Source organism: Scleropages formosus, chromosome 21, assembly GCF_900964775.1.
Source record: "Scleropages formosus chromosome 21, fSclFor1.1, whole genome shotgun sequence".
Taxonomy (NCBI): domain Eukaryota; kingdom Metazoa; phylum Chordata; class Actinopteri; order Osteoglossiformes; family Osteoglossidae; genus Scleropages; species Scleropages formosus.
In genome coordinates this window covers 6,434,705-6,454,643 of record NC_041826.1, presented here as the reverse complement: position 1 = coordinate 6,454,643, position 19,939 = coordinate 6,434,705, and the positions used below count along the sequence as shown (strand labels likewise).

Sequence of the window (19,939 nt, the reverse complement as noted above, 5' to 3'; positions counted from 1 at the left end):
GAAAACAAATGACATGTGATGTCTGAGTCCACCGCTATCGACCATAAGCGGAACCAAGTTAAAAAACAGGGTATCGCACATGATTTATTATAGCAAATCACACAACAGCATTAATGCCAATGGCATCTAATCTCTTTGGACCAGTGCGCTACACTTCTCCTTCGATTTTACTGCGAGGTCTGAAGAAAGCTCAGCAGTCTGCCCTGGATCAACCATCTTGTCTAAGTTTAGCTCTTGCTAGCAAGTGAATGGAGGGGTCTGACTTATCCTCAGTGCTGTCATCGAGGTTGACAGTATTTTTAGGGGACAGCAGCAGCTGCAAAAGCATTTAACAGTCCGCCGTGAACAATACCGCTCAGGGTGTCTTACGACTCTCGGCGAAAGAGACTGCGAGACTGCTGCGTGCTGGGTGCATGCGACGGGAGGGGTAAAACAGGGAATCCCGGGATTCCAGGGAAGAAAAACGAACGCACAGTAGGTCTCTGTGCAATAGTCAAACACAGCATGGTAGCCAACCGATGAAGGTGTTTGCGCCTAACAGGAAGGATTACAACTGTAAACACAAGGACCACAGCCGAAGCAGGAATAACGTGCGGGCCTCATAGAAGAGTAGCGCGGCTACGCTCACGGGAGCGCGGCAGGGAGACTGGAATGCACGCTGGGGGTTGTCCCTGAGGACAGACGAGAGGTAAGCTGGACGAGGATGCAGTGATATAGGGGGCAGGGGTCATTCTAATTAAACCGGAGAAGCCAACACAGGGGTTAATCACCATGTACACCCAGACAGGGATGTCACAGTGCGGTGCCTGCCACATGACCATCAGGAGAAAACACCACTGGAGGATTACAGGAGATTATTCCTTCACTTGTATTCTGCGTAGCTCTGAATTTCATACCACTTGAAAGACAGCGGGGGTGAACTTGCTTAGGCTGGTTGGAAATAAAAGCCGTTATTTCTTGCGATAAGAAACTCACACACACACACACACACACATTTCCAGAACCGCTTGTCCCATACGGGGTCACGGGGAACCGGAGCCTACCCGGGAACACAGGGGCGTAAGGCCAGAGGGGGAGGGAACACACCCAGGACGGGACGCCAGTCCGTCGCAAGGCACCCCAAGCGGGACTTGAACCCCAGACCCACCGGACAGCAGGACTGTGGTCCAACCCACTGCGCCACCGCACCCCCTGCGATAAGAAACTCAAAGGTGCTATATTGTGTTGCACGTCTTACATTAGATTAAGGCGTGAATGTTTCATGCTTATGCTGCAAGTTGACAGCAACGGCACAGGACCGAGCACAGAATCAAGAACACTGCATTGTGCGTCAAAGTAAACAAGCATTACTGTCTTGAAGGGTAAATTTAGAGACTGAGCTAAATCTCCGAGCGCTGTCTAAAACTGTGACTCTTGTAGGACGTACATATCACGGTTTCGAGGTGGTTACCCTGTGGGGATTCCTGTGCGTCAATCGAACGGGAATCATGCAATAAGGGACCTCTCCTAAAACGGACAAGCTGGTTTAGGCCAGGGACACGACTGTCTGGTACCCCCCGTGACGGGGAGCCCGCAGCTGCTGTAACCAAATCTGAGAAGCCGATCATAAACTCAAAATACGAAGAGATAAAACTGAGAAGTCCACACCGGTTACGGATGCAAACTTTCTTAATGTGCTTTTTGGGAAGGGGATCATTTCACGTCTCTTTAACCTGTTAGGACCGCAAAGCCAGAAGATTTCTGATAGTGTGTAGCATATCTTAATCCTCCTTTTACCCTGTTAATAGGGGTGTGGCAGAAGCTGATCATATTTTGACTGGGCAGTCCCCTGAGTGCAAGCGCTCAGACCTGTGTTTGTGTGAATGTGCGTGTTCCAGAGTGTGCTTTGTGATACCTGACACATGCCCTCTTGCGGATCTTTATTTAGGCAAACTATTTTAAGCACTTTCTTACTGAAATACAGCACCAGCTGTGTTGGATATGCTCTGTGGCCGCGCTTGCGACAGGACGAAAGGCCATTCACCCCTGTCGCCTCGGACACCCCACGCTCAGAGAAGCTATCTTGGAAATTTCTAGGGAGTAAATGCCCCCGTGAAACATAATCCCACAACTTTGGGGAGAGTCCTCTGTTTCTAATCCCAGAGCCACGACAACGCTGCTTGCTTTCTTACTCGACAGCACATGGAATCAGTGGTAAGACGGGATGAGCTAAAATCATTGCTTAAATTTTCTTTTTGCATGTCTGAAACTTGAAAAGCACAAACCAGATTAAAGAACAACCTCAGTAATAAGCACAAACGATTCTAAATTTAGGTTATATATGCTATTTTAAGCTTTTTAAATAAAAACTTCAGTTTTTTTTTTTTTTTTTTTTTTTCAGCTTTGTGCACTGTGAGGAAGAGGAGGACTCCGTCCCACCTCTCTGACTCTAGAGGTTGCATGCCTGTCACTAGTCAGTGTGAACTAAGGCTGGCAAACAAAGATGGATGTCTTTGGTGGTGCACCACGCTTCTTGGCCTACCCTCGTCCTGTGGTGGTGCAGAGCGGCACGGACGCTGCCCTCAAGTGCCAGATTGGCGGTGACCCTCGTCCAACTGTCATCTGGGAACGAAACAACAAGCAAATCCATCCCGAAGGCCGCTACCGTTTATTCGAGGACGGTAATGTATACAACCTCATCATCTCTGCAGCAAGTGCAGAGGACAGTGGCCAGTACATCTGCAAGGCTAAGAACAGCATCGGGGAGACCTATGCAGCCGCCACTTTGAAGGTGGAGGGCGAGGCACAGAGGAGGGAGCTCCGAGAGGAAAACAAGCCTCGATTTCTTATCAAACCCCTCTCAACTCGGGTGGGCCGTGGAGAAGATGCAGTCTTCTCCTGCAAGCTGTGGGGAAACCCTCGGCCAGAGGTGGTCTGGGAGAAGGACGGCAAAAGGCTCAATGAGATATTTGAGAGCACACATTTCAGTGTGGGCTACCAGGATGGTGGCTGGTTTCAGCTGAAGATATTCAGAGCTCGGGCACCTGATGGTGGGGTGTACACCTGTAAGGCCAGGAATGAGTTTGGTGAGGGGCTGGCAGGGGCCGTGCTCTTGGTCGATGCTGGCCCGGGCCATGAGGAAGAAGGCACTCGGAACGGTTATGCAAACGGCCACTGGAAGGCACACCAAAGCAAACAGCGAGGTGGGAGACAAGTGGCCATGAGACAAAAAGAAGACCCCCTACCAAATACCACTAAAGTGAAAATGTTTGCTGTAACGGAGGGAAAACACGCCAAGTTTCGCTGCTTTGTCACAGGGAAACCAAAACCAGAGATAATCTGGAGGAAAGATGGGAAGCTAATCATGTCTGGGAGGCGATATCTTTTGTACGAAGACCGTGAGGGCTACTTCACGCTCAAAGTTCTCTACTGTAAACAGCAGGACAATGGTGTGTACGTCTGTGCAGCATCCAATACAGCGGGACAGACCCTGAGCGCTGTCCATCTCTTCGTGAAAGGTAAATAGAAGTTGCTTTAATCTAAAATCTGGGAGAAAGATACTACTCAAATGTTCAGGAAAAAATAACTATTACAGATTTATAACATATATCATGGCAGAAAGCAAAAGGTTGCTGTCTGTCTAATTTCCAGGCCAGGGCTGAGTGTAGTGGGGTTAATGGTGGTAACAACTCTACAGACCCACACCTGGAGAGAGCCAACCAAAATTCCATTATTAGTAGTAATCCAGTAATTATTTACTTTATTTAAGGGCGGTATTCTTTCAGGGGGGCACAGACTTGCTAGGTATGCCTCTGATCCAGGCAAGTGAAAGTTTAAAGCTTGGAAAATCCATGGTATGTCCTACACATTGCTCAGAATACACTGAGTAATTACTTTACACAGAGAGTAATTGGCTAAATACAAAGCATGGGGCTGCCATCATAACTGATTTCCGTGTTGATGTAATTCTATCAGCATTGTTGGATATACTAAAGGGAGGCAAACTTTCAAGTGAGCCAGCTGCCTGGGCAATATGTCAGTTATTTGGAGCCTGGTGCATCAGGGCATCGCGCTACCTAATCTACTGAAGCGTTAATGAGATGCTTTAATTGTCTGAAATGCACTCTGGGAGTTCTAAATGTACCTGACCAGGCCAGGCACATTTACATAATGCAGATTCCAGTGAAGCTGAAGTCTGCAGAATCCAGAGGCTGCACATGTGACAGCGGTCAAATCACACTTCTCCGGAGGTCCACAGAGAAGGTTGAAGTCCTGAAATGTGGCATTTTATCGTAATGTTTGTTTTTCTGAAAAGCCTCATCTTCAGATCAGTTCACGTTCTCATAACGAGCATCAGGATAACAAGATTTTCAAGAGATGTTGTTCTGCGGGATTAATTCAGTACTGTGTATATGTAGGTGTGTGTATGTATATACTTATGACACATTTTGTGGTTACTGAGACTCAGTCAGTTAAATACACACTCTCACTACCACTGTTCGTAGTTCGAATTCTTCCATTTACAACCGTCTGTCTCATGGTATCAGTTACAGGTTATTTCCTTCCCAACACTCAGACATGCTAACAGACCTTCCACAGCTTAGTTAACAGGTGCCGCTTGTCCCATTCAATCCACTTAACATGTTTCCTACCTTATTTTTCCTAACATTAACAAACACACACACACACACACACAAAAACAGTTACAATCTTGTAATTTCACATATACGTGCACGTGTTTGGGTATCGTAACACATATATATTTAATATTGGTGATTATTTCCTCTTACATATCTCCACTTATTTGGGCTATTACTGCAGGGAAGCAAAGGAGGCTGTTTTATGTATATATAATATATATAATATACATATATATACAAAAATAAAACACAAATATTTTACATAGATATTTAGTCAAAGCTGCTTTACATTTCATGTTTTTTAAATCTTGAATTTGTGCTTGTAGACCTAAAATTTGTTTTGATTTATGCTTTTTAAAAAGAGATTTTGCAATGAGTACAAGAATGATTATTTCATGTGCTCATCATGGCGCATTCCTGTCCTCATGGTGTACCCTAAAATGTCTTGTACTAGGCATGCACTCCAGGAACAAGCCTTCTGCTATGATACGTCACTAATTTTAGTGCCTGATTAATATTGCAAAGTATGCAGCTGGTGGTTAGGAGGCTGAAGCTTACTATGTGAAGGTTTCAGGGGGATATGCCAGAGAAATCTGCCCTGTTGCTGACCAATCAGCAATGCTCATTTCACATGTAGGTTGAATGTACATTCAGTGTAAATTCAGCTACTCTATGTATGCTATGGGTGGCATCAGGATAGACATCAGCATGGATTTCTGAAAACATATCTTCCTGCACATTGATGGAGTAATCGTTTCAGTTTCCACAGATGTCAAAAAGAACTATAAATATCAGCTTTACAGCTTAAAAGTCTATTGTCTGAATTCATAATTCCTTCAAATCAGAGAGAAAAGCGTTGGAAAGAATGTCTGCAAGATGCAACGGTTTTCTCAGCGTGTGTGTGAAAGTGGATGGTATGAACTGCATTCTGGAGTAGTTCTCTGCTACCCCAACCTCAACTATAGTTATAACCATGATCATCCACAGAAGTTACCTCTAATTTCTAGAGACACAAGCAACCCATTCAGCAAAATAAAACAAAGTCTGAATAGTGATGAGGTACAGCCAGTTTTCTTAAACTACAGTCAAACAGGCAACACCTTTTCATAAACAAAGTTCTAAGTTTACCGACCGATATAGCCAAGTTACCTTGCAGGTATTAATTTACCACTTTCAGTTTATCCCACTTTTGAGAATTTTAAAAAAAAAAAAATCAAGTTAGCTGCTAAAAAATGTTAAGTATGATCAAGCTATCTGCTAGAAGTAAAAATTTGAGTAATTTATTTTTGCCTGTAGAGTTGAATGGCAACAACCTTCAGTAAAACCAGACGGAAAAGGGAAACATGGTTTGCACTTTTTCTGTTAATAGACAGAATTGCACATTTACAGTATGCTTTTAACCAAGGCAAAAAGTTGTTGATTTAGGGAGTTCATGATTCTTCAAAAGCATACCTGGTAAGTGATCAAATTTACTTAGTACTTCTTTCAAAGAATAATGTAAATACAAAACTTTTACATACTATCCCTTCCTAAGTTATTATAAACGTTTGCAATGTCATCAACCCTCTTTTCTTTTAACTTTATTTTAAATTTTGAAATAAAAAAATGATCAAGACTGAGTCTGGGTGAATATGGAAGATGTGGTATCACCAGAATGTTTTTCATTCTACCACAAGCTGTGGAAAAATAGTCAATGGTTTCTGTACCATGAGAACACAACTTTGCACACTATTGTTTCATTCATAAATTTTTGGCAGGAAAAAAACATTCCTATCAGGCATTCCTGTCATATATTCACCTTCCTGGAGATCTGATTACATCCCAAGGCATCTATAACAATGTAAAGGTAGCTGAAAATGTCTAGCTTTGGAATGCTGGGACTAATGTAGGTAATTTGGGGAAGATTTCTTTGAAGAGGACAGCATATAACAATGATGTATGTGCACTACAATACGTATATGTCAAAATCATGAATTACAGCCCAAAAAAATCCTGCTTTTCTTCTCACTCAAAGAACCACTGGTACGGTTCAAGCAGCCACTTAGTGACTTGGAGGTATGGGAGCGAGACTTGGCCATCTTAGAGTGTGAAGTCCCAGAGGACTCTGTCCCAACCACATGGTACCTAGAGGACCGCAGGTTGCAGCCAGGGGCCAAGTATGGGATGGAAGAGTGGGGGACAAAACGGCGACTCACTATCCGTGACATTGGAGCAGATGACGATGGCATCTATCTCTGCGAAATGGCAGATGGAGGGAGGAGCATCGCTGAAGTATCTGTAAGAGGTGATTCTGCCAACAACAAATTTTCACCCACTTGAGCTTTATGAATTAGTTTTCATTTTCTTCAAATTTTTGCACATTGGGGAAAAAATAGCATTTGATGCTTATCCCTTGTTTTCTACAGGTACTATTGTACGTAAGCTTCCACGGAAGGTAGACGTTCTTGAAGGAGAAAACGCTGCCTTCTGCGTGGAGGTAGAGGAAGAAGAAATGGAAATCCATTGGTTTAAGGATGGAGTTGAGCTACGGGAGACTCACCAGACCATTGTCAAATCTTTTGGTAAAACTCACATACTGGTGTTTGTGAACACCTCACCCCAGGATTCTGGAATAGTAACTTTCATTGTTGGTAGATCCAAGACATCTTCACATCTCAGGGTGAAAGGTTAGTGCGTGTTGTTATTGTGATTCCAAAAGAAAAAAAAAAAAAAAACATTTTAAGTAGGCATCTGAAAAAATTATCAGATATATCAGACTGCCATTTCCCCAGTGGCTTTTCTTCTCATTTTCAGCTACCAGACACAGCCCACCTAGCTGTCCAGTGGGAGTTCAAATTAACCTCGAACGTGCAAATGCTGCCCTCCTCTCTTGGGTCCCAGCTCAGGACTCGCGTAGGAACCCTCCTTCAGGGTATGTTCTAGAGAGACAGGAGGTTGGAACACAAGAGTGGCTGCAGTGTCTTACAACAGACTCTGCTACCTCAGTGGAAATCCTTGGGGACAGCGTGCCATGTGAGGCAGACTACCGATTTCGCATCTACAGTGTCAACAAGTACGGCAAGAGTGGCCATGTGGAGTTCCCCAGAGCAGCACATCTGGGTAAGACTACCTCCAAGAGTTCAGCATCTGTTCAGGTAGTCTTTCCCTCCTGTATGGGGGGAAAAATATATAATATATTGTATATTAAATACCCGTCTTGAAACAAGCTTCATAGTTTGAAGAGGTGGCAAATAGTGATTTTCTGACCCCTCTTCCAGTCCCAGTAGCTAAAATACAAGCACCTCTGCAAGATGCTCTTGTGCCAGAAGGGCAGGATGCTTGTTTCATCATTGACCTCTCAGCCTCGGTCATCGGGACCTGGTTTTGGAATGGAACTCAAATTCAGGAGGATGAAAGGTTTTCCATGCGAAGGTCCCGAACACATCACTCCTTGCGTATTAGAGGGGTGCGGGACACAGATAATGGCGCGGAGATCACTTTTATTGCCTATGGTATAAGAGACTCGGCTGCACTCTACATTCAAGGTATATAGTATAATAAATGTCACATACTGTATTACATACAGTAGTTTTTAATGCATTGTTTGATTTTTGCAGTGGCTGTGACATATGTGTGATCATCAGGTAATGCTAGCTTGGAATTTTGCAGCACCCTTAGTGAAGTTTACACCTCTTTCGGAGATGGACCGCAATAAATTCATTGAAGTCGGCAACCCCATTGTATTGTACTGCGAGCTATCAGACCCTGCAGCTCCTGTTCACTGGTACAAAAATGGGGTTGAGCTGCACACAACAGACAACCTTCACATCCAGTCAGAAGGAACCATGAGGAGAATTGTTATTCAGTCAGCTGAGTTCTCTCATTCTGGAGTATACAGCTGTGATGCTGTTGATGATGTCATTCGATTTAATGTGGAAGTAGAAGGTGAGTTAGAGGATTTTTCATGTTTTCCTGCTAATGGTCAAGTGAAATTCTACAGAATGTTTTCAGAATGAATATTATTCTACAAGCGAATAAAACAAAATGAGTCAAGTAATTTTATTAAAACACCTATAGCTCCTCCTGCAAGGTTCTCATCAGTTCCTGAAGCTGAAAAGCACAAGACCATTGAAGTAGGGTGTCCTATTGTTCTGCGGTGTGAGCTCTCAGACCCCATGGCACAAGTCTGCTGGTATAAGGATGGAATTCAGCTCTACTCAAAGACTGGAACAGATATTCAGTCAGATGGTGACGTGAGAACACTGGTTATTAACTCAGCTGATTTTATCCATTCTGGAGTGTACACCTGCAAGGCAAAATCTGATGCTATCCAATTTAATGTGGATGTAAAAGGTAATTTAATATCCTTCCGTTTGATTGCCTGAAAAACTAACCAAGCACATTTTTTACAATGTGAACTAACAAAAATTACTTTCAGTTATGAATAAGATTCTACATATTGCTGAATTATTGTAATAACACCATAACCATATAATTTTTTAAATACAGAATATTTGTAAATTGGCTCAGTAGAATGAATTTGATTCTATAGTCATTTTCTACTAACTGCCATTTAACTTTATTATTGTAACAGACAGCCTTTTATTTATAATACATTCTGTTGTCCTGTATTTAACAAAAAAAAAAATTGCCTGCAGCACCACCTGTGAGATTTGCATCGCTACCTGATGCAGAGAAGAGAAAGTCCTTTGAAGCAGGTAGCCCCATTGTGCTACAGTGTGAGATCTCAGATCCTGCCGCTGAGGTCTGCTGGTACAAAGATGGAATACAACTTCACCCACAAAATGGACTCGATATCCAATCCGAGGGAAACAGAAGGACACTGACTGTTCTGTCGGCAGAAATATCTAATTCTGGATTATACAGTTGTATAACAGAGGATGATGCCATCGAGTTTCTTGTGGATATCAAAGGTGATTTTAGAATTTCTCTTTTTCCTGCACTCAACATTAACTCGGCTTTTTGCTTATGGAACTAACTAATGTTCTGTTTTCGGTTGTGTTGCTCTTTATCAAAGTTCAAAGATTCAGGATATTGGTTCACTTCATAATATGCAAAAAAAAAAAAAAAAAAAACATGACTGTACTGTACAATTATACAGTTTGTCTTTTTCTCACTGCTCAGTTTTCCTTACTACTTTTCCATACATACTTTATGAAATCAAAAATTAGTGTATCAAATAGATCTTCTCCATTACTTTATGGTCCACTGCATTACGACTTTTCTGCTCTTCATCTGCACTTCATGTGCTGTACCTTTGCATATTGTGTATTTTCAGCTATCCTGCAAGCTGAGCAGTACAAGTCTGTTGCATTATGCTGCAGAGTGACATCATTTAGACTTCACTGCATAGGTGTACTGAAGATCAATTTTCCCAGTCACTGGGACATCCAGGAGAGAACGATTAATTCAGGATTGTACAGCTGTAAGATATCTGATGATTCTGTCCATTCTATGGATATTGAAGGTCATTTGTGGTTCTTGCAATATGATTATATTTCAGCGTGACCCAAAGCACTTTTTCAGGCATGACTAACTATGGTAACGCTGCTGTCCACTCTGTCTCTCTTTGGATGGTTTAAATGGCTCAATTTTGTATCCTCACGCCTGTGTTTCAGCTTGTTCTGGAACTGCTGTGCAGCTGTACTTCAAATGCAGATACTTTCGATGTTTCTTTTTCATGGCTTGCGCTCTAGCAAATCCTCAGAAAAATCACAGAGAAGAGGGGATTTGTATCAAAGATAAAACCTACATAATATTGTTGTGCATTTCATGATTCTATTAAGAATCAGCGATCGTAGCTGCGCCAGTGAGGTTCTCAGCCGTTCCCGAAGTAAAGAGGCAGGATCCCGTTGAAGCAGGCAGCCCCGCTGTACTGCAGGGTGAGATATCAGAGCCCACTGCCCAGGTCTGCTGGCACAAGGATGGAAAAGAGCTCCGCCAAAAAACCGGTATAGACATAAAATCAAATGGCATCATGAGGACACAAGCTGTCCAGCTATCCGAGCTCTACAATTCTGGAACACACGATTTTGAACAAACGGATGATGCCATTCCGTTTAATATAGAAGTGAAAGGTGATTTACTAACTGGTTTTGCTATATTCTGGAATAACATAGTTTGTGTGCTGTCACAATTAACAATGATAGCCTTTTGAGCACCGCATATCCTTCTCCAGTCTCTTCTTAATAACGCAATACTTAGGTGGCATACCCCAGTGATTTGCAGTTACCTAAACTGTGCTTTACTACTTGAAGTTTACTACAGTTTTTTTTTTTTTTTTCCAAATAATCAATTAACAAATTTGGACATGGGAATAATATGGCATAGCTCTATTAATTCAATCTCAACAATTATCCATAGCTCCACCAGTGAAGTTCTCTATGATTCCTGAAGTAGAGAAGAACAAGTCAGTTGAAGCAGGCAGCTCCATTGTACTGCAGTGCGAGATCTCAGACCCTACTGTCCAAGTTTGCTGGTACAAAGATGGAATAGAAATTTCTTCGCTGCCTGGACTTTCCATCGAATCTGAAGGCATCATAAAGAAACTGGTAGTTCAGTCAGCTGAGTTATCACACGTCGGGATGTACAGCTGTAAGACCGCTGATGATGCCATCCACTTTAATGTTGACATTACAGGTGATTTGCAGCTCTATTTGGTTCTGCACATTTCAGTATTGCGTGTACCTTCACTATGGTCACACCTCTCAAATTAATTTTCTTCTGACTTTGTCTAATTAGAACGGCCTCAGTCTGTGGTGTACAGTTCTGAGATATCTGATGAAGCTGCCCAGAGCACCGTGGATATCAAAGGTGACACATGGCTCTTTCCATATCCCTTTCTCTAAAATTAATGTACTGCATTTGTATCGCTGCAACTAACGGTGGTCTAACCATGTTCTTTGTGGAACTCTGTGGTGCTGTCTCTTATGGAGAGATTAAACGCACCTGTGGTTAATGTCTCTGTTAAGCTGCTTTGTCGTACTTTGGCAGTTGAAAATGAAAATGTTATAGTTCTGAGAGGAATTTGTTTCGTAATTGCTTCATAAATATTAGACCAACTAATCCTACTTGGTTTATCACAAATATATGAGTGAACCATGACTGATTCTGTTGCGAATCATTGCCTGTAGCTCCACCAGCAAGGTTTTCAACTATTCCTGAGGCTGAGATGCAAAACCCCATTGAAGCAGGCAGGCCAATAGTGCTACATTCTGAGCTCTCAGACCCCAATGACCAGGTTTGCTGGTATAAGGATGGAACAGAGCTCCAGTCAATAACTGACCAAAAGATAAAATCAAATGACTCTGAAAAGACTTTGATCATCAAATCGGCAGAGCACTTTCACTCTGGGCTACACAGCTGTGAAGTAGCTGATGATGTGGATACCTTCAAAGGAGATGTTGGAGGTGATTTGTTTTTTTTTCTCTTAGATCGCATTATTTGTTTTACATATCGAAAGTGGAGTTCCGTTGCTTGTGATTTAATACCTTCAAGATTTGCATTCATGGATTATAGAAAAAAATCACTTCATCTGATTTCTTTTCTTGAATTCTACAATTATCATATGATACAATTTCTGTCATTCCTCCAAGTCGGTCTGGAAATTGTCTTGTACTTCATTTGAAACTGAGAACGCTTGGAATGGAGTATAAATGTTGATTAATAAAGGGAAGATTTGATGTGCTTCCCAAACCTCTTTAGGCCACAGATGTTGGGCAAAAGCTTCTGTTTTGAAATCATCTTGATGAAGATTATCAGCATTCTTTAAAGGAATGAATGAAGGCATGAATGAAAAAATGAACAAAATTCTTTTTTTGATTGTTTCAAGGTTTGTTCTTGCTCAGTCCGGTTCTAGTATCTTTCAAGACCCGAAGTTACTGTGGTCGCCCCTCTTACATCTTCTATTTTCATCTGAATTTCTTGGTTCTTCCTGTGAAGCTCTTTATTTTAAGAAATATTTGACCTAATTTATTTCAGATTTCTTAATGTCATTGCTCTTTGATCCAAGTGCAGAATAGAAATGAACAATGTTACTACTGAAATAACATTGCTTGAGTGTAAAAAGTGGTTCATTGAGAACATTTCTCTGTAGACATCAAAACGTCCATAGGCTCAACACAGAGAATCTCAGCACTCCCTGAAGAAGATAAGATCAAGCCCAAGGAAGAAAGCTGGAGTCTTATGTGGCAATGTGAGGTCTCAGACCCCAAAAGCCAAACCTGCTGGTATGAGGATAAAACAAAGACCATTCCACAGCCTGAAATAGACATCCAGTCGGAAGACAACTTAAGAAGATTTATGGTCCAGTCACCAGAAGTGTCTCATCTGCAAGAGTACAGTTATGAAGTGGATGATGATGATGCCTTAAGACTTAAGGTGGATGTTAAAGGTGATTTAAATAACTGGCACCATCAAAAAGAAGTTTCTAAATATAGCATGCCAATTTTAGCAATATTTGCACTATGCTAGTTGTTTTCATGATTAGTAATAATTACCTCTAAGAAAGTTAGCAAGTTTTTCAAACAGATGGCACAATTTTATCTTTAACATAAAATTTAAATATGTATCATAAAATTTGCTGTATTTTTTTCTTATAATTTATATTGTTCTATACTTTACCAGTTGTGTATACAAGTATAATGCCATATTAAAGATGGAGAGCCTCTCTCTACAGCAGTAAGTTGGTACATTTAGTTTAATTACTTAAAAATTATTGAATGTCTTAATTTAGAAAAATACCTTTCTCAGTACTGCATCTTGTTGCTAGAAGTACTAGACATTTTCTTATTGCTGAAGTGTAATACTGCTTCAGACATTCAATTAATTTTTGAACAAGTCATTGTAAAAAACAGTTATTTTTATGGCATCTTGTTTGTAATAATATTATTCTTTTTTCCATGATATAAAACACTCCTAGCTCAACCGATGAAATTCAAAGTGCTCCCTGAACTAGAAAGACACAAGTTCGTTGAGGCTGGCCATCCTATTGTGCTGCAGAGTGAGCTCTCAGACCCCACTGCCCAAGTATCTTGGTACAAGGATGGCAGTGAGCTCCTTCCAAAGGCAGGACAGGACGTCGAATCAGAAGACTTCATAAGAAGGCTTGTTATCCATTCAGCAGACCTTTCTCACGCAGGCTTTTACAGCTGTGAGACGATAGATGATGTTGTAAAGTTTTTTGTGGATGTCAAAGGTGACTTGCAGCAATGCTTTTCTTATATTAAAAAGCTAACCACACTTTTTTCTTGGAAGCAATTAACAAAAAACGCACCCCACTGATCTCTGCATTCTTTGTCATATTCTATTCTAATGTAATCACTGGCACGGCTTTAAGTTGAAAAAAATCTTGCTAAAATGCTTTGGGTTTAGTTAACAAGCAGCAGAAAAGATTACTAGAGCTTCAATTTTCAGCTGTCATATAATCACTAAACTGAAGTTCTTGCTTCTGTTGACCAAAGCCATATAAGTGCTAAGTTAAAGTCAACAAGAAATTCTGTTGACTTTTGTAAAGCTATCCATAACAAGCCTGAAATATTTGATTTCTGATAACAAGATATATATATAAAAATAACAAAAGACTCTCTAGTAACATCAGTAAGGTTCTCCTCAATTCCAGAAGCTGAGAAGAACAAGACCACTGAAGTGGACAGCCCAATTGTACTGCAGTGTGAGATCTCAGATCCCACAGCCCAAATTTGCTGGTACAAGGATGAGACGCAGCTTCCGCCTAAAACTGGAACAGACATCCAAACAGAAGCTAGCATCAAAAGAGTGTCTGTCAAATCAGCAGAGATATCATCCTCACAAGAATACAGCTATGATGCACTTGATGACGTAACAACATTTAAAATGGATGCTGAAGGTGATTTTAAAACATACTTTACGTATAGTTGTAAAACAGCCATTCATTGCAAAATATACACAGTGCATATCCAAAATAGTTAATTTTAGATGTGGTTCATGTAAAGGCAGAAATCTAGACATATTATGTCTGACCCTTTTTCAGTTAATAATATCTCGTAACCAACAATATTTAAGTGAAAAAAAAACATTGGAAAAATAATTTAATTTAAAATGAAGTAACATTTTCAGTGCCTTGGTTGCATAAGTATGCGCACTGATACATTGCGGAAAAATGTTTTGTTTTGATTACAGGAGTTTTGGATAAGCGTCCATTTTTTTCTGTAAAAATTGAGGTCCAGGCTCTGACTAGGCCATTCTTGGACATTGATCTATCTTTTTAAATTATTCCTCAATTGAATTGGCTGTGCCCTTCAGATCAATGTTATGATGAAAGGTATCATAGTGTGTTAACTTCAGCTTTCAGAAGTCTTTAGGTTTAGTATCAAAATACCTGGATAGCTGGAGCTGTAATTTTTTTTCTCTATCCTGATCAGACCATTTGTCCCACCTGAAGAGAAAAAACCCATAGCATGATGCTGCCACCGCTATGCTTGACAGTGGGTACTGCACTGTGTGACTGATGTGCTAAGATGTAAAATGTACTTTTTCAAAGTAAGGCTAAAAGATGTACATTGGTGTCATCAGGGCAAGACAAAATATTATCCCAAATACCTTTGGGAGAAAATGTCATCAATCAAAACTGATACTAATTTGGATGTTATTTTATGCAAGAAAAGGTTTCTATTTGCCCCCTAATTCACAACTCGGACTTAAGCAGAATGCAGAATGTGGTTATAATAGGCAGGGTGTGGTCAGTTAATACCAGGAAGCCTTCCTACTTCTTTTAGGTTGGCCTCTTGGTCACTAATATACTTTTTCCTTGCTGGGTCAACATTTTGGATGAATATCCTGGTGGTGCCATACTTCCTCCACTTCTTCATGATTGTCTTCATACAATTCCTTTTACATTTATTCATTTAGCAGATGCTTTGCCTCAAAGGAGCACAAAGCACAGAGTAAACAAATTTGCATTTCACAACAGATTTAGAGGTTTAGAGATGGACACCTGATTGACAAAGTACAATCAGTTTGTCCAATACCATGGTGCTGGTGAACATTACACAAGTCTATGGAACTGAAATATAAAGGTGGTCATTACAGATGTCATGCAAGTTTATAGAGCATTTAAGACATTATAAGAGAACTAAGTAAAAAAAAAAAAAATGTGTTTGGAGACCCTTCTTAAATTTTGAAAGCAATTCCACTGAGGGGGAAAGGGAGCTTATTCCATCACATCAGAACCAAAACCAAAAACCTACAGATTTTTCACTTTGGATCTCTTATGTATGGGATCACCAAGGAGCCAGGGGGAGAGAGGGCAAGAAAAAGTGATGAAAAGTTTGTACAGGTTATTGGCTACAGGCCGTAGTTCTTTTTTAACAAATGAAAGAAGTTGTTTCTGAGGAAGCAGCAGACTGAAAGGATTCAAAAATCCTTATGATCCTCATGATCCTTATGAACTGCAGTTTGTAAGGCATTTAGATTTTGCCATTGCTGTTCAACAGCATGGAGAATGGTTCCGTTAGCAAGTAAATTCAAGTAACTATGGGCTGGAGGTTGTTCTGGAAGCTAGAGGACAAAAAGTCATATGAGGAGGATGGAGATGAAGGGAGAACATTAGTGGCATCATCTGAGGACAAAAAACAAAATTTTTTTAGTGAATGGGAGCAGGTTAGAATAACGAGATATTTTAAGATACCAGTAGATTATGATGGAGGATTAAGAGTAGGAAGGTGGGGTAATAGTGGTGATGGAAGTGTGGAAGGAGAAGAAAAATGAGCAGAAACATAAAGTGGAGTAACAGTTATGACTGAAAGTAACAATTCTTGGAAATGACAAGGCTGGGATGATTGCCATTCCTTTGAGAGGCCGAAAACTGGAGCATAGAGGGATCAAAGGACTGTAGATGCAACAAAATTCTTGTCCTGAAGGTGCAAGTTAAAGCCATCCAAGGAGGATCAGTGGACTGTCTCATAATGTTCCATGTGATATGTTACATCTTCAAAACTCTTATATCTCTCTCCTGCTTTCTATCTATTGATAGTGAGAACCCATCTTTTGTTTACTACGTGGACTACGGTTACCTCTGCGTTATGTAACCAAAAAACTTTTAAGGTCTAGTAGGAACAGGTGGTTTTATTTAGGTATAGCCTAAATCCCCTCAGATGATACAAAATGAAGGTAGATTGTCTTTGCATATGGAATGTGATTTTTTAAGTTTGAACACAGGTACTCCCAGTTTTGTAAAGGGTTTTTGCTGTTATGCAACCAAGGATTTTTTTTTCCATTTTTTAAATTATTTTTCCTAATAACGATTAATTTTCTTTTTTGTTGCTGGTTACAAGATTTTAATAAAGACAAAAAGGTATGATATGTTTAGTCTTGATTTCTCCCTTTGTACGAAGAACAACTGAGGGTAGACGTTTCATATCCACTTTATATATGTTCTTGCTCCATAATGTATTACTTCACTTGTACCTGTTAAACTAGTAGTATACTGAAAGGTTATGTTCGTTAAATATATTTTTGTTTTATATCTTATTCTTATTTGTTTTATGTCTTATACCCTATTCTTTGATATGAGAAATGAAAAGTAGTTTTTTTTAACATTTTGCATCAATTCAAGTGAAAATCTGCATGTTTTAACAAAGAAATCTTCTATACATGTTAAATTCCTCAGCTCCAGCACTGATGTTCTCAGATGTTCCTGATGCTGAGAGGCACAAGACCATTCAAGCAGGCAGCCCTATTGTACTGCAGTGTGAGATCGCAGAACCCACTGCACATGTCTGCTGGTACAAGGATGGAGTAGAACTTCACCAACAACTTGGAACAGAGATACGCTCAGAAGTGAACACAAGAACATTGGTTATCGAATCAGCAGACTTCTCTCACTCAGGAGTATACAGCTGTAACACAACGGATGACGCAGTCGAGTATAATGTGGACGTCACAGGTGATTCCCAAGATGTCTTTGTGTTGTATTTAAATTTTAACAAGTATCTCATTCTGAAGCAACTAACTATTATGGCAAGCTTTGTTATGGCTAATTCTTTGGCTAAATTGTAGGTAACCCTACTGAAAACCACATAGTTTGTGACAATACCATGCTAAGTCTCTAACTAAATATGTCTCTAAAAGTGCCTGAATTTTTTGTAATGGCATAGCTTCATATTCCCTTCTGTAATAAAGTGAGGATTTGTTTTTACATAACAAAGTTAACTTTGCTTGGAATTCTCCTGCAAAGCATTGAGGAGTAAATTTGCACGAAGGGATGAATCTCTGCAATTATCTTAGAATGAAACCAGAAAACTGAAGCTACTGTACATCTTACTGTTAGTGGAAGCAAAATGTACTTTAAGTAATGGGCTCCAAATTTGATAAATTATCAAGAAACTTTTCACTTAATTTAAAGAGAAGAGCAATTACATTACTAGAAACAGGAGGAAAGCAGAATCCTTAACATAGCTGAAATATGGAAACTCACCCCCATGGCAAACTTTCTCTTTTTAATTCCTATAATATTCACCTTTAGAAAACATTTGTCCATGTTTCAGTGAATGGCTTCTTGTTGTCCTGTGAATTTACATGGCTAAGGGAATTCCCAACCCGACAATCTTGCACTTCAGTTTGTTTGATTTTGAATGTATGTTTATTGCTGTCTGTCTTGATGATACATGTGGTTGTGTTTATGCAATCTGATCCTTGTTACACCACTTCCTATGCACAGGAATTGTACAGAGGGTGTCCGATTATTCATAAGGACATTTAGGTTACAGGGAGCCTTATTGTTCTTCAAATCACATCGTTTTGACCAAATAGTTTCTTGGTCCAGAAGTCAGTGCTCGTTACATTGAGGCCATGACCATGACTCATTGTGTAGCATACTTCCGTCTCTCGTTTTTGTAGGATTTAATTCTTCTAAATTTTACTGAGGCATTCTACAATTTTTTTTTAAATATAAAGAATAGAAAATATTCATACAGTCATAAAATTGTACAAAAGTAGAGACTGGATGGTTCCTTAAACTATCACGGTGCACTCATATTTTTTATTACCCGAACATCTACTTGTCAAATAACTTAATTCCTAAGTGACAAAATGATAGTTAACTTTGACATATGTGGGTACAAGTACACCCTACTTGCCTAAATTCCAAAAACTAATTTATTATGAATATTATTATTTTTTTAAACTGACTATTCTAGCTCCACAAGTGATGTTTCCTGAAGTAGAGAAGAACAAGTCCATCAAAGTAGGGCATCCCATTGTACTGCAGTGTGAACTCTCAGACCCCACTGCCCAGGTGTGCTGGTACAAAGATGGGACACAGCTCCACCCAGGGACTGGAGTAGAGATCCATTCAGATGGCACCACAAGGACTCTGACAGTCCCATCCACTGACTTTTCTTATGCTGGAATCTACAGTTGTAAGACACCAGATGCTGTCATCAAGTTTAATGTGGACATCACAGGTGATTTCCAGCTACTGTATGTCCACTTCTGAGCTTTTTAAAGTTTATCCACAGCTGGTTTATCCACAAAGTTTGTCCACAGTCACATAGCTGGTAGTGTAGTAATTAGAGCTGCTGCCTTTGTACCCAAAGGTTGCAGGTCTGAACCTCCACTGTGGCTGTAATGCCCTTGAGCAAGGTTCTTACCCTCCAGTAAAAATTACCGCACTGTACAAATGGATAAATAATTGTAGGTGGATTAACAGTGGAGGCTGCCTTGGAGAAATATGTGAGCTAAATGAGTAAATGTTATCCATGAACTATCATGGTCTTGGAAATTAATGATCTCTTAAACTAACAAGTTGGGGTTTAAGAGCAGACCATTTGCAAATGTGAAAGTGTTCCAGTTGCTATCATTGCAATTCCATTCAGTGAATTCCTCTTTTTATAAAGTGTACTTGCTGGTTAATCTGACTGCTGAATCATAAAACAAAACAAAATTTTAAGTTGCACTCTTTTCTTTCTTAAATAGTAATATTTTTTCTTTGAAACCCCATAGCTCCATCTGTGAAGTTCATAGAACTTCCAGAGGTAGATCAGCCCAAATCCTATGAGGCGAACAGCCCGATTGTACTGCAGTGTGAGGTATCAGACCCCTCTGCCAAAGTCTGCTGGTACAAGGATGGAATACAGGTTCACCCAAAGACTGGAGTAGATATTCAATCAGAAGGCAACATGAGGAAACTGATTATACTCTCAGCAAACTTCTCTGACTCTGGAGCATACAGCTGTAACACAATGGATGATGCCGTCCAGTTCTATGTGGACATCAAAGGTGATTCTTATACTCTTGACTTATCTGCTGTGTATTAAATTTTCAGATGCACTTTGGAAAAGAAC

General features: G+C 40.2%; 1 protein-coding gene across 3 annotated transcripts in view; it reads left to right on the top strand.

The window, feature by feature from the left end:
* The first annotated feature begins 2,447 nt into the window (after positions 1–2,447).
* Positions 2,448–19,939, top strand: part of LOC108924243 (obscurin-like protein 1) — a 38,206-nt gene continuing 20,714 nt past the window's right edge. The window contains exons 1-6 of one of the 3 annotated variants that reach the window (XM_018735477.2): positions 2,448–3,497; positions 6,634–6,903; positions 7,025–7,285; positions 7,413–7,718; positions 7,877–8,143; positions 8,268–8,543. In XM_018735477.2, the coding sequence (XP_018590993.2) occupies positions 2,483–3,497; positions 6,634–6,903; positions 7,025–7,285; positions 7,413–7,718; positions 7,877–8,143; positions 8,268–8,543 (2,395 nt within the window). In that variant the 5' untranslated portion in view covers positions 2,448–2,482. Of the gene's footprint in view, positions 3,498–6,633; positions 6,904–7,024; positions 7,286–7,412; positions 7,719–7,876; positions 8,144–8,267; positions 8,544–12,568; positions 13,012–13,539; positions 13,816–14,238; positions 14,485–17,265; positions 17,542–19,939 lie in introns of those variants that run through there. The other 2 variants (XM_018735475.2, XM_018735476.2) reach the window with 2 other exon arrangements.